Source organism: Salvelinus fontinalis, chromosome 5 (assembly GCF_029448725.1).
Source record: "Salvelinus fontinalis isolate EN_2023a chromosome 5, ASM2944872v1, whole genome shotgun sequence".
Taxonomy (NCBI): domain Eukaryota; kingdom Metazoa; phylum Chordata; class Actinopteri; order Salmoniformes; family Salmonidae; genus Salvelinus; species Salvelinus fontinalis.
In genome coordinates this window covers 40703-66448 of record NC_074669.1, presented here as the reverse complement: position 1 = coordinate 66448, position 25746 = coordinate 40703, and the positions used below count along the sequence as shown (strand labels likewise).

Here is a 25746-nt window from a genome sequence, read left to right as displayed (position 1 = left end):
TACCGGCGGGCCAGCTCTAGTAGTAATTTGGTATTGTCAGAGTTTGACACCCATGCCCTAGGGGATCCCCAGCCCAGACATGGCTCAGGTGGATGGCTGCGATGCCCTAGGGGATCCCCAGCCCAGACATGGTTCAGGTGGATGGCTGCGCTGCCCTAGGGGATCCCCAGCCCAGACATGGCTCAGATGGATGGCTGCGATGCCCTAGGGGATCCCCAGCCCAGACATGGTTCAGATGGATTGCTGCACTGCCCTAGGGGATCCCCAGCCCAGACATGGTTCAGATGGATTGCTGCACTGCCCTAGGGGATCCCCAGGCCAGACATGGTTCAGATGGATGGCTGCGATGCCCTAGGGGATCCCCAGCCCAGACATGGCTCAGATGGATGGCTGCGATGCCCTAGGGGATCCCCAGCCCAGACATGGCTCAGATGGATGGCTGCGATGCCCTAGGGGATCCCCAGCCCAGACATGGTTCAGATGGATTGCTGCACTGCCCTAGGGGATCCCCAGCCCAGACATGGTTCAGATGGATGGCTGCGCTGCCCTAGGGGATCCCCAGCCCAGACATGGTTCAGATGGATTGCTGCACTGCCCTAGGGGATCCCCAGCCCAGACATGGCTCAGATGGATGGCTGCGATGCCCTAGGGGATCCCCAGCCCAGACATGGTTCAGATGGATGGCTGCGATGCCCTAGGGGATCCCCAGCCCAGACATGGTTCAGATGGATGGCTGCGCTGCCCTAGGGGATCCCCAGCCAAAACGTTTCAGAACCACTGCTGTAGTATACACAGATGGTTGAGACTTTCATATAGAGGCATTACAATCTTACGTGTTATACTAATACATTCATATCTGTGTAAATACCTATGTTTTTCCGTGTTGTATTTCAGTGTAAAGGAAAGTAAAGTACTGTGTCTGTCTGTGAGGCAGAAGCAGGTTGGTGATGTGTTGTTGGACCTGTTGTAGGACTATGCTGCTAAGGCCAAGGAGGCCAAGGAACTTCAGAAGACAGGAGCAGAGCTGGAGAGAGAGGTGTCACAGCTGAAGACACAGCTGGAGCATAAGACCATGGTGCAGTACAGTACAATACACAATATAGTACAATATACAGTACAATAAGGTGCGATACGATACAGTGCAGTACAATACACAGTACAGACTACATTACAGTACAGTATGATACAATACAGTGCAGTACAGTACAGTACAGTACGATACAATACAGTGCAGTACAGTATGATACAATACAGTGCAGTACAGTACGATATAGTACTTTTAGCAAGAGATTTGTACTTGTTTTCTCCTTATGTGCATGGAGTCCAGCTCGGACACGTTTATTCTCACTAGTACTGATTTTGCAGATGGCGTTATTTTTGTGGTGATCGTTACATGTGGTTATTTTTTACCTACTTTAGTTGAATGAACTGTGTGTCCTGCAGAGTGGTCGGAGTCTGGCGGAGGTGTGTTACAAGGCCCAGACATACATGAAGACCATTCAGGAGGAACTGGACAGGAGACAGGAAGAACTCTCCACGCTACGGGATAGGCTGGCTCAGATGGAGGCGGAGCTTGAGGTCGCCATAGAGGAGTAAGAACATTTCCACAAGTGCATAGGGTTCTAGAAGTCATTTTGGGGATTGTGTTTAGGACCATAATCCACCTTGATGATTATTATTAGTCCCTATCCCCTAAGAACTCCTGTAGCACACCAGTATCTCTACTTACACATCCTCATCTGCACATCTATCACTCCAGTGTTCATTTGCTAAATTGTAATTACTTCGCCACTATTGGCCTATTTATTTCCTTACCTCATTTGAACACACACTGTATACAATTTTTTTTCTATTGTGTTATTGACTGTATGTTTGTTCATTCCATGTGTAACTCTGTGTTGTTGTTTGTGATCGCACTGCTTTTGCTTAATCTTGGCCAGGTCGCAGTTGTAAATGAGAACTTGTTCTCAACTAGCCTACCTGGTTAAATAAAGGTGAAATAACTAGCCTACCTGGTTAAATAAAGGTGAAATAACTAGCCTACCTGGTTAAATAAAGGTGAAATAACTAGCCTACCTGGTTAAATAAAGGTGAAATAACTAGTCTACCTGGTTAAATAAAGGTGAAATAACTAGTCTACCTGGTTAAATAAAGGTGAAATTAAAAGGATCTGAAAGAATTGAACAGGTGTAAGCATTTCGCTAATTGCCTCACAACGTCTTGACATAGTATGGTTTCTCTGGTGCTCGGTAATATTAAATTCCCTATCGAATGCAAATAAGATTCTATTTCTATTCTGTTGTATTATTTCTATTGCCAGGCTAGTCCAGGTGAAGACTGAGCGAGAGCAGGGCCGCACAGAGATGAACGACCTTCAGCAGCAGCTGTCTGAGATGCATGATGAGCTGGACCTGGCTAAGAACACAACACAGGCAGACAGCACAGAGAAACAGCTCCTTCTAAAGGTAAGCACGGAGAAACAGCTCCTTCTAAAGGTAAACACAGAGAAACAGCTCCTTCTAAAGGTAAACACAGAGAAACCGCTCCTTCTGAAGGTAAACACAGAGAAACCGCTCCTTCTAAAGGTAAACACGGAGAAACCGCTCCTTCTAAAGGTTAACACGGAGAAACCGCTCCTTCTAAAGGTAAACATGGACAAACAGCTCCTTCTAAAGGTAAACACAGAGAAACCGCTCCTTCTAAAGGTAAACACAGAGAAACAGCTCCTTCTAAAGGTAAACACAGAGAAACAGCTCCTTCTAAAGGTAAACACAGAGAAACAGCTCCTTCTAAAGGTAAACACAGAGAAACCGCTCCTTCTAAAGGTAAACACAGAGAAACAGCTCCTTCTAAAGGTAAACACAGAGAAACAGCTCCTTCTAAAGGTAAACACAGAGAAACAGCTCCTTCTAAAGGTAAACAGCTCCTTCTAAAGGTAAACACAGAGAAACCGCTCCTTCTAAAGGTAAACACAGAGAAACAGCTCCTTCTAAAGGTAAACACGGAGAAACCGCTCCTTCTAAAGGTAAACACAGAGAAACAGCTCCTTCTAAAGGTAAACACGGAGAAACCGCTCCTTCTAAAGGTAAACAGCTCCTTCTAAAGGTAAACATGGAGAAACAGCTCCTTCTAAAGGTAAACACAGAGAAACCGCTCCTTCTAAAGGTAAACACAGAGAAACAGCTCCTTCTAAAGGTAAACACAGAGAAACAGCTCCTTCTAAAGGTAAACACAGAGAAACAGCTCCTTCTAAAGGTAAACAGCTCCTTCTAAAGGTAAACACAGAGAAACCGCTCCTTCTAAAGGTAAACAGCTCCTTCTAAAGGTAAACATAGAGAAACAGCTCCTTCTAAAGGTAAACACAGAGAAACAGCTCCTTCTAAAGGTAAGGGGGTGAATTGATATTCTTGCTCAAAACATTCAGTTTATTCCAAGTGTATACTTTGAGTTCAGACTATTGTATGTTTTTATAAATCGGGTTTCCTGGACCGAGATTAAGTCTAGTTCTGGACAACGACACACTTTCAGTGAAGATTCTCCCTTGATGATTTGTAATCCAGGTCTTAATCTGGGTCAGGAAACCTCCTTCTACCGTATTATACAAATTGTCTTTAATATGTACCTGTCTATAGTAGGATCTAGCCCAGCCATGTGACACACACAGACGCACATAATAATAATAAATAATAATTGATTATATTTAATATAGTGCTTTTCTACCAACTGAGGTTCTCAAAGCGCTTTACATAGTAGGAGGAAACTCACCTCATCCACCATCAATGTGTAGCACCCACCTCAGTGATGCACGGCGGCCATTTTGGTGCCAGGAACACTCACCACACAACAGCTATCGGTTGGAGAGGTTGAAGCACAGGGTTTGAGTTCGAATTACTGGATTATATCAATTAACTCAGTGTCTGTGTTAGGACCTGGTCCAGCTGGATTATATCAATTAACTCAGTGTCTGTGTTAGGACCTGGCCCAGCTGGATTATATCAATTAACTCCGTGTCTGTGTTAGGACCTGGTCCAGCTGGATTATATCAATTAACTCAGTGTCTGTGTTAGGACCTGGCCCAGCTGGATTATATCAATTAACTCAGTGTCTGTGTTAGGACCTGGTCCCGCTGGATTATATCAATTAACTCAGTGTCTGTGTTAGGACCTGGCCCAGGTGCGGTTGGACTTCCAGGAGCTCATTCAGGTACAGGAGGAGCAGGAGGTGCTGCTACACTGGAGGGAGAGGGAGCTGACCGCCCTGAAGGGAGCGCTGAACGAGGAGGTGGAGAGTCATGACAAGGAGCTGGGCATTATGAAGGAGGTGCGCGACAAGGAGGTGCAGAAGCTCCGAGAGGAAGTTGAGGAGGTGAAAGAGGTATTGAATTGAGATATGGGACATGCTACTGCTAGTAGAACTAGTGGTCTAAAGTACTTTAGTAAAAATACTTTAAAGTTCTACATAAGTAGTTTTTTTGGGTATCTGTACTTTACTTTACTATTTATATTTCTGCCAACTTTTACTTCACTACATTCCTAAAGAAAATAATGTACTTTTTACTCCGTACATTTTACCTGACACCCAAAAGTACTTGTTTAATTTTGAATGTTTAGTAGGACAGGAAAATGGTCCAATTTACACACTCATCAAGAGAACATCCCTGGTCATCCCTACTGCCTCTGATCTGGTGGACTCACTAAACACGCATGCTTCGTTTGTAAATGATGTCTGAGTGTTGGAGTGTGACCCTGGCTGTACGTAAATTGAAAAAAAAGAACGTAGAACGTGATTGAGTGACTGAGTGTCCCAAGTGGCTATAAATATTTACATTTGTCATATTAGTTGACTTTGAGTTTCAATGTGTTGGCATGCAGAAGGTTGTGAGTTTGATCCTAGGTTTTTTCTACTAATATTCCACCCATCCCCTGTGTATACTACCTCCTCTCTCCCTGCTAGAGTAACACAGTGCTGAGCCAGGACAAGAGGGAGATGGAGGAGGAGAGAGGGGAGGCACGGGGACAGGTGATTCAGCTGATGCAGGAGAGGGAGGAACTGAGGGGACAGGTACTGCAGATGGATGTACTACAGTACCCATAATGCTCTATACTACAGAACCCATAATGATCCTTAAGAAATACAAATAATGAGGTACTACAATACCCATAATGCTCTATACTACAGAACCCACAATGATCATTAAGAAATATAAATAATGAGGTACTACAATACCCATAATGCTCTATACTACAGAAGCCATAATGCTCTATACTACAGAACCCATAATGATGTACTACAATACCCATAATGCTCTATACTATAGAACCCATGATATACTTCAATACCCATAATGTTCTATATTACAGAACCCATAATGATGTACTACAATACCCACAATGCTCTATACTACAGAACCCAAAATGATGTGCTACAATACCCATAATGCTCTGTACAATATATCCAGAAAAACATATCAGGGTCCGTATTCATAAAATATCTCAGAGCAGGAGTACTGATCTAGGATCAGTTGCCTCTTGTCCATTTGATGTGATGGTGTGTCCCGTCTCCTCACTAACCAAGGTGGAGGAGCTGGAAAGCAGGGTGGAGCAGCTTAACATCGTCATCAAGGACTCCAAAACCCTGCAGAGACAGCTGGTGAAATGCATAGAGCAACTCAAGGTGAGGTAGAGAGAGATAAAGAAAGCACACAAAATATAGACTGAATGAATTTAGATGTTCTGTGAAAATGCATGGCCGGGTATTGAAGGTATATTTATTACAGATGTGATTCCACAGAGGGAGAAACGGCAGGTTGAGGAGACTCTAGTGGAGGTGAGGGAGAAGGAAGAGGAGATGTCCCAGGCAAACAAAGCCCTTCTCGTACGTCTGGAGAATGTACAGGTGAGTGGATACAAGGACCGTACAGGTCGTACTGTATCTCAGGTGCTGGAGTCAATGGAATATACCGTATTCAGAACTCGCTGGTAAACATCTCCTTAGCACAGAGTACGTCCAACTTCGAAAACATGTTGTTGTGGTAGTTCTGCCACACAATCACACAGTACATTCTCTCTGTGTGTGTGTGTGTGTGTGTGTGTGTGTGTGTGTGTGTGTGTGTGTGTGTGTGTGTGTGTGTGTGTGTGTGCCCACAGAGCGAGATGACCCAGCTGAACCACCAGCACAGGGAGGTGAAGGAGAGGCTGAAGGAGGAGAGGAGAAGAACAGAGGAGTTGAAGAGGATAAAGAGTGATCTGGACGAGGAGAGGAGACTGCAGAACAGCACTGTGGAGGAACTGCAGAAGGAGGTGAGGCAGGGAGAGAGAGAGAGAGAGGGGCTAGGTCATAGGTCACTGAGAAGAACACTGTGTTTCTATGCGGAGGAGCTGAAGATTTTATCGACCTCCACTTTATTGGTTGCCATCCTAGAGAGCTGCTGGGTTTTTAAATAGTTATAATAGTCATGCATTACCCTGGAGTTGTCACCAGTTCAAATGATAGGGGGGTTGTATGAATTTTCTTTAAAACCTGTATCTATCATGGGGGGGAATGTTAAATGAATACCATTCAGTCTATCTTAATCTTCCATCTCTCTCTCTGCCCTCCCTCTCTTCCCCCCCCCCCCTCTCTGTCTCTCTCTCTCGCCCCCCCCTCCTCCCTCCAGATGAGTACTATAGTAGAGGGCTGTGAGGCGTCCACTGAGAAGCTCCAGCTCCAGGTTGATGAAGTCAGAGAGAAGAGCCACTCCGCTCTGTCTGAGCTCCAACAACAGCTGCAGGAAAAGGGAGTGGAGCTGGAGAAATCCCGACAGACCGCCAGAAAACTGCAGGAAGAGGTGTGGCACACATTTTCCCCCCCTGATGAGTCACCAATGGATGGATCATATTCTCTGATATGATCTCTGATTATACTCTGTCTCTCGCTCGCTCGCTCTCTATTCAATTCAACTTTCTCTCGGTCCTTCTCTCTTTCTCTCTCTCTCACGCTCTCTCTCGGTCTCTCTCTTTCTGTCTCATGCTTTAGAGATAAGGAGGTGAGGAGTGATTCTAGAGATAAATCTGTCTCTTTCTCTCGGTCTCTCACGCTCTCTCTCTGTCTTTTTCTCTCGGGTCTCTCTCTTTCTGTCTCTCACGCTCTCTCTCGGTCTCTTTCTCTCTCTCGGTCTCTTTCTCTCTCTCTGTCTCTTTCTCACGCTCTCTCTCTTTCTGTCTCTCATGCTTCAGAGATAAGGAGCTGAGCAGTCATTCTAGAGCTAAAGCTGCCTCTTTCTGTCTCTCACGCTCTCTCTCTCGGTCTCTCTCTCTTTCTGTCTCTCACGCTTCAGAGATAAGGAGCTGAGCAGTGATTCTAGAGCTAAAAGGTTTATCAGGAGAGGAGACTGAAGTAAAGTTCAGCTGTAAACATGTTGAGATGAAGGCTATCCAAGACACTTTACCTGATGTTGATGTTCAACATGTTCTGTGTGTGTGTGTGTGTGGTGATCTATGTCGTGTGTTACATTCTGTGTGTGTTATTGTGTGTGTGTGATGTTCTATGTCGTGTGTGTGTGTGTGTGGTGATCTATGTTGTGTGTTACATTCTCTGTGTGTTATTGTGTGTGTGTGTGATGTTCTATGTCATGTGTTAAGATCTGTGTGCGTGTGTGATGTGTTATGTTCTATGTCATGTGTTATGTTATGGTGTGTGATGATCTATGGTGTGTGTGTGTGTGTGTGTGTGTGTGTTGTTCTATGTCCCTGAACCTGTCTCTGACTGTGTTTGAACCAGAGTTGTCTACCTATGTTCTGTGTGTGTGTTCAATATGTTCTGTGTGTTATATGATGTGTGTGTGTTCAATATGTTCTGTGTGTTTGTAATATAATGTGTGTGTGTGTGTTCAATATGTTCTGTGTGTTATAATATGATGTGTGTGTTCAGCTGCTTCCCCTGGAGCAGGGTCTGGAGCGGGGTCGTAGAGAGTGGGAGGAGGCCCAGCAGAGAGGCAGACAGCTGGAGAGGAAGGTGGAGGAGCTGGAGGAGAGGAACGCACACGCCCACGAGGACCACGCCCGACAGGTCAAACTCATGGAGGTAATGTTTCTGTGGAGGTAATGTGTGTGTGTGTGTGTGTGTGTGTGTGTGTGTGTGTGTGTGTGTGTGTGTGTGTGTGTGTGTGTGGGAGAGGAACACACACACCCAGGTGAACCACTCCCGACCGGTCCATCTCATGGAGGTACTGACTGACTGAACTCAAAATGTATAATTTTTTATAACCCTGTCATGCATCTTGGTAGAGCATTGCAGCGCCAGGATATTGGGTTCGATTCCCAGGATCACCCATACGTTAAAATGTATTCACGCATGACTGGAAGTCTCTTTTGGATAAAAGTGTCTGCTAAATTCTATATATTATATTTCACTAAAACATTTCTAGGATGGCCCAACCTCTTTCCCTCCTGGGTGCATAGTCAATATTCGACCTGACCTCAACTTCCCCCAAAATGCTTTGCTACAGGATAACTTACACAGTCACGCACAGTAAAAAACATTGGTAGGGCCTTTTTAAAATCTATAAGCCAATATGTATTCTGTATACAGTGATTCGCATTGGGGGCATTTATTTGACCATGGTACATGTTTTAAAACCCAATTTTTTTTAAATTCAAAAGTCACTTAAATATTAATCATTGTTAATGTTATTTTTCATATCACGAATGGTTATTGACATTTTTCTATTATTACTTGGGGGACTCGCTCTTTATGATCTATGCATAGTCACTTTACCCCTATCTATGTCACGCCCTGGCCTTAGTATTCTTTGTTTTCTTTATTATTTTAGTTAGGTCAGGGTGTGACATGGGGAATGTTTGTGTTTTGTCGGTTTTGGGTGGTTATATGGTAAAGGGGGTGTTGGGTGTAGTGTATGGGTTTGTGTTGAGTGTATGTGTCTAGCTGTGTCTATGTTGGGTGTAGTTGTCTAGGAAAGTCTATGGTTGCCTGAATCAGTTCCCAATTAGAGACAGCTGATTTCTGTTGTCTCTGATTGGGAGCCATATTTAAGGTAGCCATAGGCTTTCGTTTGATGTGGGTAATTGTCTATGGTGAACGTTTGTAGCATGTATGTGTGCGCTACGTTTTATTAGCTTCACGGGCGTTTATTGTTTTGGTTAGTTCGTAAGTGTTTTGTTTCGTTTTGCCTTCTTCTAAAATAAAAGAAGATGGCTTATTTTCCAAATGCTGCGTTTTGGTCCGTCAATCCTCCACACGATCGTGACAATCTACATGTACACATGACCTCCTATACCTCGACTAACCTGTACGGCCGCACATTGACTCGGTACCGGTACCGACTGTATATAGCCACGTTATTGTTTATTTTATTGTTACTTTTTTTCTACTTTAGTTTATTTACTAAATATTTTCTTAACTGCATTGTTGTTTACGGGCTTGTTGGTAAGCATTTCACGGTAAGGCGCACGTGACAAATAACATTTAATTTATTTAGAACATTTCCAAAATTCCGGAATTACTTTTTTTGTATTGCTGATCATGTGATCAGTTTGCAAATCAAATGCCCACTTGTGCTGCCACTGGACAGCAAAAAAAACAAGTAAGTTAACTTTTTTATTTATTGTCATTTTAAATGAGTTTGTAGTAGTTCAGTGTTGAGTTAGATTACATACTGTAGCTACCTCCAATTGTAATTTCAAATAATTATGGTGACCTTCACAGCAATTTGGTAGCTAACCAAAGTTTAGCTAGCTAGCAGGCTAAGCTAAATACAAATCCGCCTAGATACAGCCATGTCTCATAGCCACATCATGAAATTTGAAAATGAAAGGGGAATATAATAATACGAATTGAATGGAGTTTCCCATCCCTCCATTTAGAGTTTCTGGCGCAGCACAGACCTTATGCAGATGGTGTGACAAAGACATTTCCTAACAGACCTGCTAACTTTCTTTGTTGTTACTTTTAAGGTTGGAATCAGCCTACAGTACTTCCAGCAGGCTGATAGGCAAGAACCATTGGTCCACCAGCTCAGGGACAAGCTACACTATTCAGCCCTGTGTAATGTTCAATGTAATTACATTGCTGGATTTCATGTACTTGTATTGTTTTGTTTTTTAAATATACAAATAAAAGCAAATGTGTCATTTAAACATGTCTATAATGTTTTAGTTGTTAGTGATGAGGGGAGGTGAGCTGGAGGGGAGGTGAGCTGGAGGGGAGGTGAGCTGGAGGGGAGGTGAGCTGGAGGGGAGGTGAGCTGGAGGGGAGGTGAGCTGGAGGAGAGGTGAGCTGGAGGAGAGGTGAGCTGGAGGAGAGGTGAGCTGGAGGAGAGGTGAGCTGGAGGAGAGGTGAGCTGGAGGAGAGGTGAGCTGGAGGAGAGGTGAGCTGGAGGAGAGGTGAGCTGGAGGAGAGGTGAGCTGGAGGAGAGGTGAGCTGGAGGAGAGGTGAGCTGGAGGAGAGGTGAGCTGGAGGAGAGGTGAGCTGGAGGAGAGGTGAGCTGGAGGAGAGGTGAGCTGGAGGAGAGGTGAGCTGGAGGAGAGGTGAGCTGGAGGAGAGGTGAGCTGGAGGAGAGGTGAGCTGGAGGAGAGGTGAGCTGGAGGAGAGGTGAGCTGGAGGAGAGGTGAGCTGGAGGAGAGGTGAGCTGGAGGAGAGGTGAGCTGGAGGAGAGGTGAGCTGGAGGGGAGAGGTGAGCTGGAGGGGAGAGGTGAGCTGGAGGGGAGAGGTGAGCTGGAGGGGAGAGGTGAGCTGGGGGAGAGGTGAGCTGGAGGGGAGAGGTGAGCTGGAGGGGAGAGGTGAGCTGGAGGGGAGAGGTGAGCTGGAGGGGAGAGGTGAGCTGGAGGGGAGAGGTGAGCTGGAGGGGAGAGGTGAGCTGGAGGGGAGAGGTGAGCTGGAGGGGAGAGGTGAGCTGGAGGGGAGAGGTGAGCTGGAGGGGAGAGGTGAGCTGGAGGGGAGAGGTGAGCTGGAGGGGAGAGGTGAGCTGGAGGGGAGAGGTGAGCTGGAGGGGAGAGGTGAGCTGGAGGGGAGAGGTGAGCTGGAGGGGAGAGGTGAGCTGGAGGGGAGAGGTGAGCAGGAGGGGAGAGGTGAGCAGGAGGGGAGAGGTGAGCAGGAGGGGAGAGGTGAGCAGGAGGGGAGAGGTGAGGAGAGATGTGCTGGAGGGGAGGGGGTGAGGAAACCTAACCCTAACTAATGAATGACAAGTTTGATGTGTTAGTCCACCAGACCATTTGGGCCGGAAGTGTCTGGGAATGAGATTAGGTGTAATGTGACTAACATGACATCACTTTAGAGCGTATGACATCACTTTAGAGCGTATGACATCACTTTAGAGCATATGCAAATCACTTTAGAGCCTATGCCATCCTTCAGCACAACATGCTACCCTTTATAAAGCACACGTTTATAACATATTCGACATAGTGGGTTATAAACTTATGTCACATTTGACATTGGTGATTATGTCACACAGTTATGCCACAAATAATGAACCCTTTATAAAGCATGAAGTACGGTTATAGATGCTTTGTAACACATTTATGTAGTGCTTATGAAGCCTTTATAAGCTGAAAGTCATTTAAATGCGGGATGGTCCTAATACATAAAGGCACCTACACAAGGACTTCATAACACATTCATAACCCTTAAATAACACATTCATAAGCACTACATAAGTATTGCATGTCTCTTTCCCAGGGTGAGGTGAGCCATCTGGAATGTGATCTGAGTGAGGAGAGGAACAGTGCAGATCTCCTGATGGACAGAGTGGACCATGGGAAACAACAGGCCAGTACACACACACACACACACACACACACACACACACACACACACACACACACACACACACACACACACACACACACACACACACACACAGGGCCCTCCTCCACCAATGGCAGACAGCCAAGCATACAATGTAGACTGGGTCATAGAATCATGCTAGATGACTCAGACTTTACATTAACACATTTAGGTCTGAATGCTCACGTTTCCTGCTCTGCCTTTAGTTGCTGGCTAAGGAAGTTAAGAGATAAAAAAAAAAATTGTTCTCAAGTTTACTGAGTTTGTATACAGTATGTTTGTGAAATGCTGACACAACTGTGTGTGTGTTGGTGAAGTAGGCCATGGGAGCAGATCGGTTCAGACTAATTGACACAACTCTGTTTTGGTTTCCCCGAAAAGACAAAGAAGAGCTAACTATTCTGAGCAATGATGTCACCTATTATTTATTCTCCCTTTACTGGCCAGTTGGAGAGGGCGGTCTCTCACTGGCAGTAGAGGAGACAGTGTTTGGGTCCTGTCTGACTGGCAGTAGAGGATACAGCCTTTGGGTCCTGTCTGACTGGCAGTAGAGGATGCAGTCTTTGGGTCCTGTCTCACTGGCAGTAGAGGAGACAGTGTTTGGGTCCTGTCTCACTGGCAGAGGAGACAGTGTTTGGGTCCTGTCTGACTGGCAGTAGAGGAGACAGTGTTTGGGTCCTGTCTGACTGGCAGTAGAGAATACAGTGTTTGGGTCCTGTCTGACTGGCAGTAGAGGATACAGTGTTTGGGTCCTGTCTCACTGGCAGTAGAGGAGACAGTGTTTGGGTCCTGTCTGACTGGCAGTAGAGGAGACAGTGTTTGGGTCCTGTCTCACTGGCAGTAGAGGATACAGTGTTTGGGTCCTGTCTCACTGGCAGTAGAGGATACAGTGTTTGGGTCCTGTCTCACTGGCAGTAGAGGATACAGTGTTTGGGTCCTGTCTGACTGGCAGTAGCGGATACAGCCTTTGGGTCCTGTCTGACTGGCAGTAGAGGAGACAGTGTTTGGGTCCTGTCTGACTGGCAGTAGAGGATACAGCCTTTGGGTCCTGTCTGACTGGCAGGGGAGATGGTGTTTGGGTCTTGTCTCACTGGCAGAGGAGACGGTGTTTGAGTCCTGTCTGACTGGCAGTAGAGGAGACAGTGTTTGGGTCCTGTCTGACTGGCAGTAGAGGAGACAGTGTTTGGATCCTGTCTGACTGGCAGAGGAGACGGTGTTTGGGTCCTGTCTGACTGGCAGTAGAGGAGACAGTGTTTGGGTCCTGTCTGACTGGCAGTAGAGGATACAGCTTTTGGGTCCTGTCTGACTGGCAGTAGAGGAGACAGTGTTTGGGTCCTGTCTGACTGGCAGTAGCGGATACAGCCGTTGGGTCCTGTCGGACTGGCAGTAGAGGAGACAGTGTTTGGGTCCTGTCTGACTGGCAGTAGAGGATACAGCCTTTGGGTCCTGTCTGACTGGCAGTAGAGGATATAGCCTTTGGGTCCTGTCTGACTGGCAGTAAAGGAGACAGCGTTTGGGTCCTGTCTGACTGGCAGTAGAGGAGACAGCGTTTGGGTCCTGTCTGACTGGCAGTAGAGGAGACAGTGTTTGGGTCCTGTCTGACTGGCAGTAGAGGAGACAGTGTTTGGGTCCTGTCTGACTGGCAGTAGAGGATACAGCCTTTGGGTCCTGTCTGACTGGCAGTAGAGGATACAGCCTTTGGGTCCTGTCTGACTGGCAGTAGAGGATACAGCCTTTGGGTCCTGTCTGACTGGCAGTAGAGGATACAGCCTTTGGGTTCTGTCTGACTGGCAGTAGAGGATGCAGCCTTTGGGTCCTGTCTGACTGGCAGTAGAGGAGACAGTGTTTGGGTCCTGTCTGACTGGCAGTAGAGGAGACAGTGTTTGGGTCCTGTCTGACTGGCAGTAGAGGAGACAGTGTTTGGGTCCTGTCTGACTGGCAGTAGAGGAGACAGTGTTTGGGTCCTGTCTGACTGGCAGTAGAGGATACAGTGTTTGGGTCCTGTCTGACTGGCAGTAGAGGAGACGGTGTTTGGATACTGGAGATGAAAGTAAATGCATTATTCCCTTTGGTTTTGGTGAATGAACCATTACTGACAGCATCACTGTTTTGAAGATGGTCGTAGATTATTATTATTTTTTTACATGACGTCTTCTTCTGACGAGGGAGATTCTGACAGCGTCACTGTTTTTAATAACTGTCCATCAATGGACTGGGAGTGTCCCTTTCTCATGTGAAAGGTGTATTCATCAGTGTGTGTGTGTGTGTAGTGAATGTCTGTACATGGTTTTCTCTGCTGACAGATGGAGCTGATAAGAGTTGAGCTGCTGCAGGAGAGTGCAGTCAAACAGGACCTGGAGTGTGACAAGATCACTCTGGAGAGACAGGTACTGGACTTTCTCAATTTCTCCTCCTCACCGATCTCTCTTCACATGTAGTCCTCTCCATTGGTGGTTGAAGTTGCTGTATGTCACCCGCCTGAACCATTGGTGCTTAAACCTGCTTGTATATGGTACCCCCTGAATCATTCCCCATGCTTCCTGTCTCTTTTATATGTGCTCACCCTTTTGTTGTTCTCCTCCAGAATAAGGAGCTGAAGAGCAGGGTGTCTCATCTAGAGGGCTCCCAGAGGTCCAACCAGGATGTGGTGGTCTCCAGACTGGAGGGAAGGGTCCAGGAGCTCGAGGGGAGGCTGGCGGGAGAGGAGAGGTGAGATGGGCGGGAGAGGTAGAGGGGAGGCTGGATGGGTGAGGTAGAGGGGAGGCTGGCCCGAGAGGAGAGGTGAGATGGGCGGGAGAGGTAGAGGGGAGGCTGGATGGGTGAGGTAGAGGGGAGGCTGGCGGGAGAGGAGAGGTGAGATGGACGGGTGAGGTAGAGGGGAGGCTGGATGGGTGAGGTAGAGGGGAGGCTGGCGGGAGAGGAGAGGTGCGATGGAGGGGAGAGGTAGAGGGGAGGCTGGATGGGTGAGGTAGAGGGGAGGCTGGCGGGAGAGGAGAGGTGAGATGGAGGGGAGAGGTAGAGGGGAGGCTGGATGGGTGAGGTAGAGGGGAGGCTGGATGGGTGAGGTAGAGGGGAGGCTGGATGGGTGAGGTAGAGGGGAGGCTGGATGGGTGAGGTAGAGGGGAGGCTGGCGGGAGAGGAGAGGTGAGATGGACGGGAGAGGTAGAGGGGAGGCTGGATGGGTGAGGTAGAGGGGAGGCTGGCGGGAGAGGAGAGGTGAGATGGACGGGAGAGGTAGAGGGGAGGCTGGATGGGTGAGGTAGAGGGGAGGCTGGTGGGAGAGGAGAGGTGAGATGGACGGGAGAGGTAGAGGGGAGGCTGGATGGGTGAGGTAGAGGGGAGGCTGGCGGGAAAAGAGAGGTGAGATGGAGGGGAGAGGTGAGCAGGAGGGGAGGCTAGAGGGGAGAGGTGGAAAAGTGAGCTGGACGGGAGAGATGGAAAGGTGAGCTGGACGGGAGAGGTGGAAAGGTGAGCTGGAGGGGAGGCTGGAGGGGTGAGGTAGAGGGGTGAGTTAGAGGGGAGGCTGGAGGGGTGAGGTAGAGGGGAGGCTGGAGGGGTGAGGTAGAGGTAGTGGGGTGAGGTAGAGGGGAGGCTGGAGGGGTGAAGTAGAGGGGAGGGGTGAGGTAGAGGGGAGGCGGGAGGGGTGAGGTAGAGGGGAGGCGGGAGGGGTGAGGTAGAGGGGAGGCTGGAGGGGTGAGGTAGAGGTGGTGAGGTAGAGGGGTGAGGTGAGGTAGAGGGGAGGCTGACGGGGTGAGGTAGAGGGGTGAGGTGAGGTAGAGGTGAGGTAGAGGGGAGGCTGGAGGGGTAAGGTGAGGTAGAGGGGAGGCTGGAGGGGTGAGGTGCGCTGGAGGGGAGAGAAGAGATGAGCTGGAGGAGAGTCTGCCAGGAGAGTGGAGGTAGACGGGAGGCTGGAGGGAGAGGTGAGGTGAAGATGCCGCAAGGAGAGGGGAGGCTGGCGAGGATGCGAGTAGAGGGGAGCTGGAGGGGAGAGGAGAGTCTGCCAGGAGAGTGGAGGTGGACGGGAGGCTGGAGGGAGAGGTGAGGTGAAGATGCTGCAAGGAGAGGGGAGGCTGGTGTAGAGGAGAGCTGGAGGGTAGAGGAGAGCTGAGAGGTGAGGTAGAAGGGAGGGGGAGGTAGAGGGGAGGCTGGAGGGAGAGGAGAGCTGAGAGGTGAGGTGGAAGGGAGGGGGTGGTAGAGGGGAGGCTGGAGGGAGAGGAAAGCTGAGAGGTGAGATGTGAAAATAGTTGGTAGTGTGCTCAACCCTGGACTATTATGCTGGCAGTTAGATTCTTCCCTTGGTTTATAATGCTGAGGTTTAAATACATCACCGTCACTACAGCAATGACAAGGCATCTACGGTACAAGGGTTGAATGTTTAGATGGTGTTGAGGGCTATGATTGAGTGTAACAGGGTTGAATGTTTAGATTGTGTTGAGGGCTATGATTGAGTGTCTAACAGGTTTGAATATTTAGATGGTGTTGAGGGCTATGATGGAGTTTCTAACAGGGTTTCATATTTTCTTCTCAGAGACAACATCAACCTGCAACAAGCCAACAGGAAACTAGAGCGAAAAGTGAAGGAGATGACGATACAGGTGGACGATGAGCACATGTCTATACAGAACCAGAAAGACCAGGTAACATGGAAAACTTAGTCAAAATAATTACTTTAGCACTTTATTTGAACTGTAGGTCATAAGTGTTGTAATACAGTCATAATCCTGACATTACAAATGTCTCTGAATGTCAGGTGGCAAATTCAGATAAAGTGTTACAGGAAGACAAAATAATTCACATTCATTGTGGACTTTGCATTGGCCAATTCATAAAGATCCTAGCTGACGTACACCTCTTGTAGCTGACCCAGAATCTGAAGTACTAGACAAGTACTAATGAAGCCAACGTGAAATGGCTAGCTAGTAACGTTCAATCGGTGACTTTACCCGCTCTTGAGACCTTGAAGTAGTTGTTTCGCCTTGCTCCACATGGACCGCAGCTTTTGTGGAACGATGGGTAATAATGCTTCGTGGGTATGATCAGAGGGTCCCTGGTTTGAGCCCAGGTTGGGGCAAGGAGAGGGACGGTAGCAACACTGTTACACTACAATGGACATACAGACAAACTTTAAAAACAACATCTATGAATTATAAAAAAACGATGTAGTCTAACTTCCTCTTCGTCAAGGGGCTAAAGACATAAGTTCTAATACAGCCATTACAGACACAACAATGGACATATACATTTACAACAACACATGATCAATAAATTATAACAACCAGGGATGAAATATAAGGATTTTGGGCACTGGCCAACCTGGCTAGTAGACTGCCATTTCTACTTGCCTGGATGATATTCAGGTTCAGAATTTGGGCCGTGAGTTGTTCTGAAAGACATAATTTTACTGGGCTAGTTTTGTACTTTTTCACTAGTCTGGTCTAAAAAAAAAAAGTACTAGCCCCGAGCCAGCTTTATTTCCATCCCCTCTCTCCTCTCCTAGCTGAACCAGAGGCTGAAGACTGTGAAGAGACAGATGGATGGGGCTGAGCAGGAGATAGAGCGACTGGAGAACTCGAAGAGGAAGTTACAGAGAGATCTGGATGAATGGATGGAGACCAATGAGCAGGTCCTCAGCCAGCTCAACACCCTGCGCTCGGAGATGAGCTGAGGTTGAATGCAACAATGTGTGGGTATCTATCTTTCCAGCATGTTCTCATAGACTAGATGTAAGATAGTAAACGTAAATCCGACACACTCAAATGAGTATGTTATGGTTACATAAGACCGAAGGTTACTTAAGACAAAATTGATTTGGTCGGGTTGGATGGGTGGGCGTATCACGCGAACATCTAGCACCATAGCGTTCGAATGTAATCAGGGACAACTTTAGCATTATAGCTAATTAGCAATGTTTCTACTACTTTTTAGCTACTTTGCAACTACTTAGCATGTTAGGTGTAAGGGTTAGGGGAAGGCTTAGCTAACTCCTAAACTTAACCCTGACCTTAACCCCTAGCCTAGCTAACGTTAGCATTAGCACTAGCTACCTACCTAATGTTAGCCACAACAAATTAGAATTTGTAACATATCATATGAAATGGATTATGGACATCCACCAATGAATACATACCATACAAAACGTAACATACACTAAATGGAGTGTCTCGTAAATTACGAACAGAATAATACGAAATAGTCTTGAGACCAGGTTGTTCTTTCATTTCACTTCAGTTTTTGTACACTGCACCTGCACTGTTGTCGTTTTTTATAAAGCTTCTCCTGCTCTTTTCCTTGTTCAGGCGCAAGCAGCAGAAATCAGCACCGCTCCTGATGATCCTTAAGGGTGTGGATGACATCAACACTGACTGACTGACTGACTGACTGACTGACTGACTTTTAGTACTCCTTGGTGACATGTTGTCATGCACTGACGACAGCGTGGTGGGGAAAAATACAAGCAGTCAAGTCACATATATCCTGATTCTCACAACGGGTCGGTAAATCACTGAGGACATGGGAATGAAAAGCACTACAGAAGTTTCTCATTAACGATATTTCACCTGTACAACTCAACTGTGGGCTCAACTGGTGATTTCATAACCCTTTGCTCTAGACTGACCTCTAGTGGTTATTCTAAAACTACAGAGTTCCATGCAGTTCCAGAAGAAAGATCACTAATAAAAAAGCCATGTTTTTTGTTTTTTTGCTTTTCACCAGGGGCACAACTTTCACTGGGGTCGGGGGTACATGTCCCCCCCACATTCTGAAATTACATTTTTTTCCTCCCAGTTTTATCATTGGAATGTGATACAAAACGAGGCACCTGTGTGCTTTAGGACCATGCAGACGCCTCCGAGCGGTCGGGGCAGGCTGTTTGGAGTGTTGATCTGACTGAAAAATATATATATGTAAAAATTCCCCCCCCCCCACTTCTAAAACCAAAGTTGGGCCCCTGCTTTTCACTATCATAAAGCAGTCAATAAACGTTATTGTGTGCTCCATAATTTTGTATTTGCATAATGTATTTAACCTATGAATAAATTACTGTAACGTTCCTGACCTGTTTTATGTTGTTTTTGTATGTGTTTATGGTCAGGGCGTGTGTTTTGGGTGGGCAGTCTATGTTTTCTGTTTCTATGTTGGTTTTGGGTTGCCTGGTATGGCTCTTAATTAGAGGCAGGTGGTTTGCGTTTTCCTCTAATTAAGAGTCATATTTAGGTAGGGTGTTCTCACTGTTTGTTTGTGGGTGATTGTCTTCCGTATCTGTGTTATGTTTGCACCATACGGGACTGTTTGGATGTTCGTTTCGTTTTGATGTAGTCTGTTCCTGTCCGTGAGTTGTATGTTTTAGTTAAGTAAGTTCATGTTCAGTTTTTCGTCTACGTCGTTTTCTTGTTTTGTATTTTGAAAGTGTTTTGTTTTCGTGTTGCCATCGTTGCAAATAAAGAGATGGCTTATTTCCCAAATGCTGCATTTTGGTCTGATGATCCTTCTCTCCTCTCCTCATCCGAGGAAGAGGAGAACGACAGTCCTTACAATTACGGTTATTTATTACTAAGTTGTGTGAAATTTAAGATTTGAAAGAAGGCTACGTATCTGCAAAGTTCAAAGGTACATCTCAGAATTTCTTATACAGTGTGGGACTTAGGCACGCACACACCCTCCCCCATTTCACACCTTACACGGAACCCAAACCGGCTGCGCACGTGCGCCATCGTACATAAATGTATTTTGTCCCCCTACACCAAACGCGATCATGACACGCAGGTTAAAATATCAAAACAAACTCTGAACCAATGACATTAATTTGGGGACAGGTCGAAAAGCATTAAACATGTATGGCAATTTAGCTCATCAGCTTGCACTTTCCAGCTAATTTGTCCTATTTAGCTAGCTTGCTGTTGCTAGCTAATCTGTCCTGGGATATAAACATTAGGTTGTTATTTTACATAAAATGCACAAGGTCCTCTACTCCGACAATTAAGCCACACACAAAAACAGTCAATCGAATCATTTCTAGTCATCTCTCCTCCTTCCAGGATTTTTCATTGTTTATCTTATATGGTGATTGGCATCTAAAATTTCATAGTATTACCACGTTAGTATAACCAATTAGGAGATGGCACGTGGGTACCTGCTTCTATAAACCAATGAGGAGATGGGAGAGACAGGACTTGCAGCGCGATCTGCGTCAAAGCGTAGTCAGGGTATTATGCATGCAATCCACGCCCATGGTTAGGAACCTCTCCTCATCTTTACTCTACCTGTAGCCATGCCAGTGGAATCAGGGGTAAGAGTAAACTACTTGTAACTCACAACTTGCTGATGTCGTTCATCTACACTATGGTATTATTTCTGTGGAATATTGTCTAAACCTGGCGTTTTGATAATGAACTGCGACAGTCTAATTAACTCGACCATGTGTAACAGTTTAGCTTCCGTCCCTCTCCTCGCCCCCCTACCTGGCCTCGAACCAGGAACCCTCTGCACACATCAACAACTGCCTCCCATGAAGCATCGTTACCTATCGCTCCACAAAAGCCGCGGCCCTTGCAGAGCAAGGGAAAAAACTACTTCAAGGTCTCAGAGCGAGCGACGTCACCGATTGAAACTATTAGCGAGCACCACCGCTAACTAGATAGCCATTTCACACCGGTTACACATGCAGCGGATTTGGAAGTTTGCAAAGGGAAAGCTAAAGATGGAGTGTAACTGGTTAATTCTACCACAAAACCGTGAACCAAGTAAGTTACAAAACTTCAATAATGGTAGTGTAACGACTCTGGGTTTATAAGCACGGATATCGACTGCCGCACGAGCATGCTTTTGCGGCACAGTCGATAGCACACCGGACTTCGGGCTGGAAGGTCGAGGGTTCGAGACCTGCTCCCTGCTGTTTCATTACAGTATTTCATGTACATTAAGAAGTTTCTCGTAGTGACTGAGTATACCGAATGGGAGGAGTAGGCATAGCCCGGAAAATACAATGTTTGGGTAAGTTTCTCTTGAGGATACATATTTAGATGGGAGTTGTCTACCCAACCCCCCAGCCTACCCAAAGGCCGACAGATGGTGATATTGAGTCGTTTTATATAACCATCCAAAGGGAATGTATGCAGCTAACTTATATATATATATATTTTTTTAAACATTTATTTAACCTTTATTTCAAATCTAATTTTCTTGGTCACATACACATGATTAGCAGATGTTATTGTGGGTGTACCAAAATGGCCTCCTCTTCCTAGTATCCTGATGGCTAGCTGAAAAGACGGGCTACACGGGCTACACGGCCTCCTCTTCCTAGTGTCCTGATGGCTAGCTGAAAAGACGGGCTACACGGCCTCCTCTTCCTCGTATCCTGATGGCTAGGCTGAAAAGACGGGCTACACAGCCTCCTCTTCCTAGTATCCTGATGGCTAGCTGAAAAGACGGGCTACACGGGCTACACGGCCTCCTCTTCCTCGTATCCTGATGGCTAGCTGAAAAGACGGGCTACACGGCCTCCTCTTCCTAGTGTCCTGATGGCTAGCTGAAAAGACGGGCTACACGGCCTCCTCTTCCTCGTATCCTGATGACTAGCTGAAAAGACGGGCTACACGGCCTCCTCTTCCTAGTATCCTGATGGCTAGCTGAAAAGACGGGCTACACGGGCTACACAGCCTCCTCTTCCTCGTATCCTGATGACTAGCTGAAAAGACAGGCTACAGGCCTCCTCTTCCTAGTATCCTGATGGCTAGCTGAAAAGACAGGCTACACGGCCTCCTCTTCCTCGTATCCTGATGACTAGCTGAAAAGACGGGCTACACGGCCTCCTCTTCCTCGTATCCTGATGACTAGCTGAAAAGACGGGCTACACGGCCTCCTCTTCCTAGTGTCCTGATGGCTAGCTGAAAAGACAGGCTACACGGCCTCCTCTTCCTCGTATCCTGATGGCTAATGTCAAATCGACAGAAATGGTCCAATTCACAAGAAAACATCCCTGGTCATCCCTACTGCTTCTAATCTGGCAGACTCACTTTTATTTTACTGTTATTTTACCAGGTAAGTTGACTGAGAACACATTCTCATTTACAGCACCAGTCTGGGGAATAGTTACAGGGGAGAGGGGGATGAATGAGCCAATTGTAAACTAGGGATTATTAGGTGACCATTTTGAGGGCCAGATTGGGAATTTAGCCAGGACACCGGGGTTAACACCCCTACTCTTACAATAAGTGCCATGGGATCTTTAATGACCTCAGAGTCAGGACACCCGTTTTTATTTATTTTACCAGGTAAGTTGACTGAGAACACGTTCTCATTTGCAGCAACGACCTGGGGAGTAGAGGGGGATGAATGAGCCAATTGTAAACGTTTTAACGTCCCACCCGAAAGACAGCACCCTACCTGGGGCATTGGGATATTTTTTAGACCAGAGGAAAGAGCACCTCCTACTGGCCCTCCAACACCACTTCCAGCAGCATCTGGTCTCCCATCCAGGGACTGACCAGGACCAACCCTGCTTAGCTTCAGAAGCACGCCAGCAGTGGGATGCAGGGTGGTATGCTGCTGGCAAAACACAAATGCTTTGTTTCTGAATAATGTCTGAGTGTTGGAGTGTGCTCCTGGCAATCCATAAATTAAGTTTGCTTAATATAAGGAATTTGAAATTATTAATACTTTTGATACTTGAGTATATTTAAATCCTGACTTTCACTTTTACTTGATTCATTTCCTATTAAGGCATCTTTACTCTTACTCAGGTATGACAATTGGGTACTTTTTCCACCACTGAACAATTGTAAAACTTTAGGAGTATCTTTATCCATTGTCCAACTGTTGCATTGATCAGAATTGTTTTTAAACCTTTTAATTAACAATTTCGATGACTCTTGCTAGATGCTCATTCATTTTTTCCCCCAGCAGGCTGTACACTTCTCTTGTATTATTTTTAGGGCGCAACTGACTTTCATTTTTAACAGTAAAATTCTTTCAGTTTACCAATTTGTTAGAGGTGGTGTGGTTGAACTACAATACTCTGTTATTCTAACGCTTTATCAGCCCTCCCTGTTTCAATGTGCCTGCATGGGTGGCTGTGTGCGACTGGGGAATGTGGCCACTAATGGTCTATAGTGGAATTGCAGTCTGGCTTTCGAAGACAAAAGAACCACGAGACGAAAAAAGCAAAATAAAATCACAAATTCCATTCACTTGGCTTTGTGTGTGTTTCAGAGTAGTTTTGGATCTACTCAGGGACATTTCTAATCATTTATTATAGTTTCAGCTATCAGACACGTTTAATAAAAATGTTTTTTAATGATAATTTATACAGAATTGCATCCTGGGAAAAGGGCGAAACACATCTTTTACGAGTAAAATAACAGTTCAAACGTGTTTTCACCTTTCCATCTACAAGCAGATAAAATAACACTGAACGTCCATTTCAATTATTTGCTTTTCTCTTAATAGCCGTGGTGCGTAAACCGTTAGCCTAAAACGTTCGCCCTGGAAAGACTATCCCACATTGATCGTGCACAACTCATACTTACCTGGCAAGGGAGACACCGTGATCAAGAAGGCGGTTCATCCAGGGCGAGGCTCAGCCATTGCACTCCGGCTGTGCTGACCCCTGCGAATTTCTCAAATGTGGAAATCTCGATTGCATAATTTCTGGTAGTGGGGGACTGCGTTCGCGCTCTCCCCTGATTTTATTGTACAAGTAAAGTTTTGATATGTCAATCTATAGCTTCATTACAATTACAGGTTGTCCTTTATATTTGGGAATTCTGCTTTGCGTGCTGAAATTGTCAGCCTCTTCCTGGTTTTAGCTTTTGTAGTAGGTCTGCTGTTTAGAGATCCAACAATCAACATAGCTTGTCGATGTCCATCTATTTGGTCGGTGCTGTATCTGATTAATGTGCTGTTTTCTACTGTTAAATACAACTGATTTTAGCATAATTAATACAAATTGTAGGCTGCTATGTTTGGTTCAATTTACTTGCTTTTGAGACTCAGTTTATTTTTTTAAAAACTTTATATACTTACTCATAATAAACTCAAAGCTTAGCAGGGTCGGGACAGGTTAGTACTTGGATGGGAGACTGTGTTAGAATGCACTGTAAACTTTTACTAATTTTGACCAGTAGGAGGCGCTGTGTCCCCGTTGTAACAGGCACACTTCTGCCAGATGGTGTACCGTCTCTGCTGCTGTGTGTTGTTTTCTAAGAACAATAACATACTGTTACTAACAATATGCTTTTAAAAATATTTGCAGCAGTTAACAACGTAAGTCACTGCAAAAGTATAATGTTGGAAAATCATAAAGTAAAACTAAATTATGTTACTGTTTGAAAGTATTAAAATGTTCTAATGTCATTATCCTTTTACCGCTCTCATCCAGAACTTTCAATATCTATTGAACTAATTTTAGCCCCAAAATGCCTATTTTTTTTTTACCCCCCTGGTCTCACTTTGAGACATGCTGAATGGGTGTAGACTAGTGACATGTAGGGGTGGAGGATGTGGGAGTGTCTAGTAGGGGTAGTGGATGTGGGAGTGTCTGGTAGGGGTGGAGGATGTGGGAGTGTCTGGTAGGGGTGGAGGATGTGGGAGTGTCTGGTAGGGGTGGAGGATGTGGGAGTGTCTAGTAGGGGTAGTGGATGGTAGGGGTGGAGGATGTGGGAGTGTCTGGTAGGGGTAGTGGATGTGGGAGTGTCTGGTAGGGGTGGAGGATGTGGGAGTGTCTAGTAGGGGTAGTGGATGTGGGAGTGTCTGGTAGGGGTAGTGGACGTGGGAGTGTCTGGTAGGGGTAGTGGACGTGGGAGTGTCTGGTAAGGGTAGTGGACGTGGGAGTGTCTGGTAAGGGTAGTGGACGTGGGAGTGTCTGGTAGGGGTAGTGGACGTGGGAGTGTCTGGTAGGGGTAGTGGACGTGGGAGTGTCTTGTAGGGGTAGAGGGAGTGTCTAGTAGGGGTAGTGGACGGGGGAGTGTCTGGTAGGGGTAGTGGACGTGGGAGTGTCTGGTAGGGGTAGTGGACGTGGGAGTGTCTGGTAGAGGTAGAGGACATGGGAGTGTCTGGTAGAGGTAGTGGGAGTGTCTGGTACGGGTAGAGGACATGGGAGTGTCTGGTAGGGGTAGTGGGAGTGTCTGGTAGAGGTAGTGGGTGTCTGGTAGAGGTAGTGGGAGTGTCTGGTACGGGTAGAGGACATGGGAGTGTCTGGTAGAGGTAGTGGGAGTGTCTGGTACGGGTAGAGGACATGGGAGTGTCTGGTAGGGGTAGAGGACGTGGGAGTGTCTGGTACGGGTAGTAGGAGTGTCTGGTAGAGGTAGTGGGAGTGTCTGGTAGGGGTAGAGGACGTGGGAGTGTCTGGTAGGGGTAGTGGGAGTGTCTGGTAGAGGTGGAGGACGTGGGAGTGTCTGGTAGGGATGGAGGACGTGGGAGTGTCTGGTAGGGATGGAGGACGTGGGAGTGTCTGGTAGAGGTAGAGGACGTGGGAGTGTCTGGTACGGGTAGAGGACATGGGAGTGTCTGGTAGAGGTAGTGGGAGTGTCTTGTAGGGGTAGAGGATGTGGGAGTGTCTGGTAGGGGTAGAGGATGTGGGAGTGTCTGGTAGGGGTAGTGGATGTGGGAGTGTCTGGTAGGGGTAGTGGATGTGGGAGTGTCTTGTAGGGGTAGAGGATGTGGGAGTGTCTGGTAGGGGTAGTGGACGTGGGAGTGTCTTGTAGGGGTAGAGGACGTGGGAGTGTCTGGTAGGGGTAGAGGATGTCGGAGTGTCTGGTAGGGGTAGAGGATGTGGGAGTGTCTGGTAGGGGTAGAGGACATGGGAGTGTCTGGTAGGGGTAGTGGGAGTGTCTGGTAGAGGTAGTGGGTGTCTGGCAGTGTAGTGGGAGTGTCTGGTACGGGTAGAGGACATGGGAGTGTCTGGTAGAGGTAGTGGGAGTGTCTGGTAGGGGTAGAGGACGTGGGAGTGTCTGGTAGGGGTAGAGG

General features: G+C 46.7%; 1 protein-coding gene and 1 non-coding gene across 4 annotated transcripts in view; both read left to right on the top strand.

Moving 5' to 3' along the window:
• Positions 1–18822, top strand: part of LOC129854867 (cingulin-like protein 1) — a 30501-nt gene extending 11679 nt beyond the window's left edge. For 2 of the 3 annotated variants that reach the window (XM_055921989.1, XM_055921988.1), the window contains exons 5-20: positions 971–1075; positions 1444–1592; positions 2321–2465; positions 4162–4374; positions 4954–5061; positions 5575–5673; positions 5791–5895; positions 6147–6299; positions 6656–6826; positions 7909–8061; positions 11674–11763; positions 14085–14168; positions 14366–14490; positions 16310–16418; positions 17279–17464; positions 18078–18822. In XM_055921989.1, the coding sequence (XP_055777964.1) occupies positions 971–1075; positions 1444–1592; positions 2321–2465; positions 4162–4374; positions 4954–5061; positions 5575–5673; positions 5791–5895; positions 6147–6299; positions 6656–6826; positions 7909–8061; positions 11674–11763; positions 14085–14168; positions 14366–14490; positions 16310–16418; positions 17279–17446 (1977 nt within the window). In that variant the 3' untranslated portion in view covers positions 17447–17464; positions 18078–18822. Of the gene's footprint in view, positions 1–970; positions 1076–1443; positions 1593–2320; positions 2466–4161; positions 4375–4953; positions 5062–5574; positions 5674–5790; positions 5896–6146; positions 6300–6655; positions 6827–7908; positions 8062–11673; positions 11764–14084; positions 14169–14365; positions 14491–16309; positions 16419–17278; positions 17469–18077 lie in introns of all 3 variants that reach the window. The other variant, XM_055921990.1, reaches the window with a different exon arrangement.
• Positions 18823–23301: 4479 nt separating this feature from the next.
• On the top strand, positions 23302–23465 carry LOC129856368 (U1 spliceosomal RNA). Its single transcript, XR_008759771.1, has one exon. It is a non-coding gene; the product is annotated as a U1 spliceosomal RNA (small nuclear RNA).
• Positions 23466–25746: the final 2281 nt, after the last annotated feature.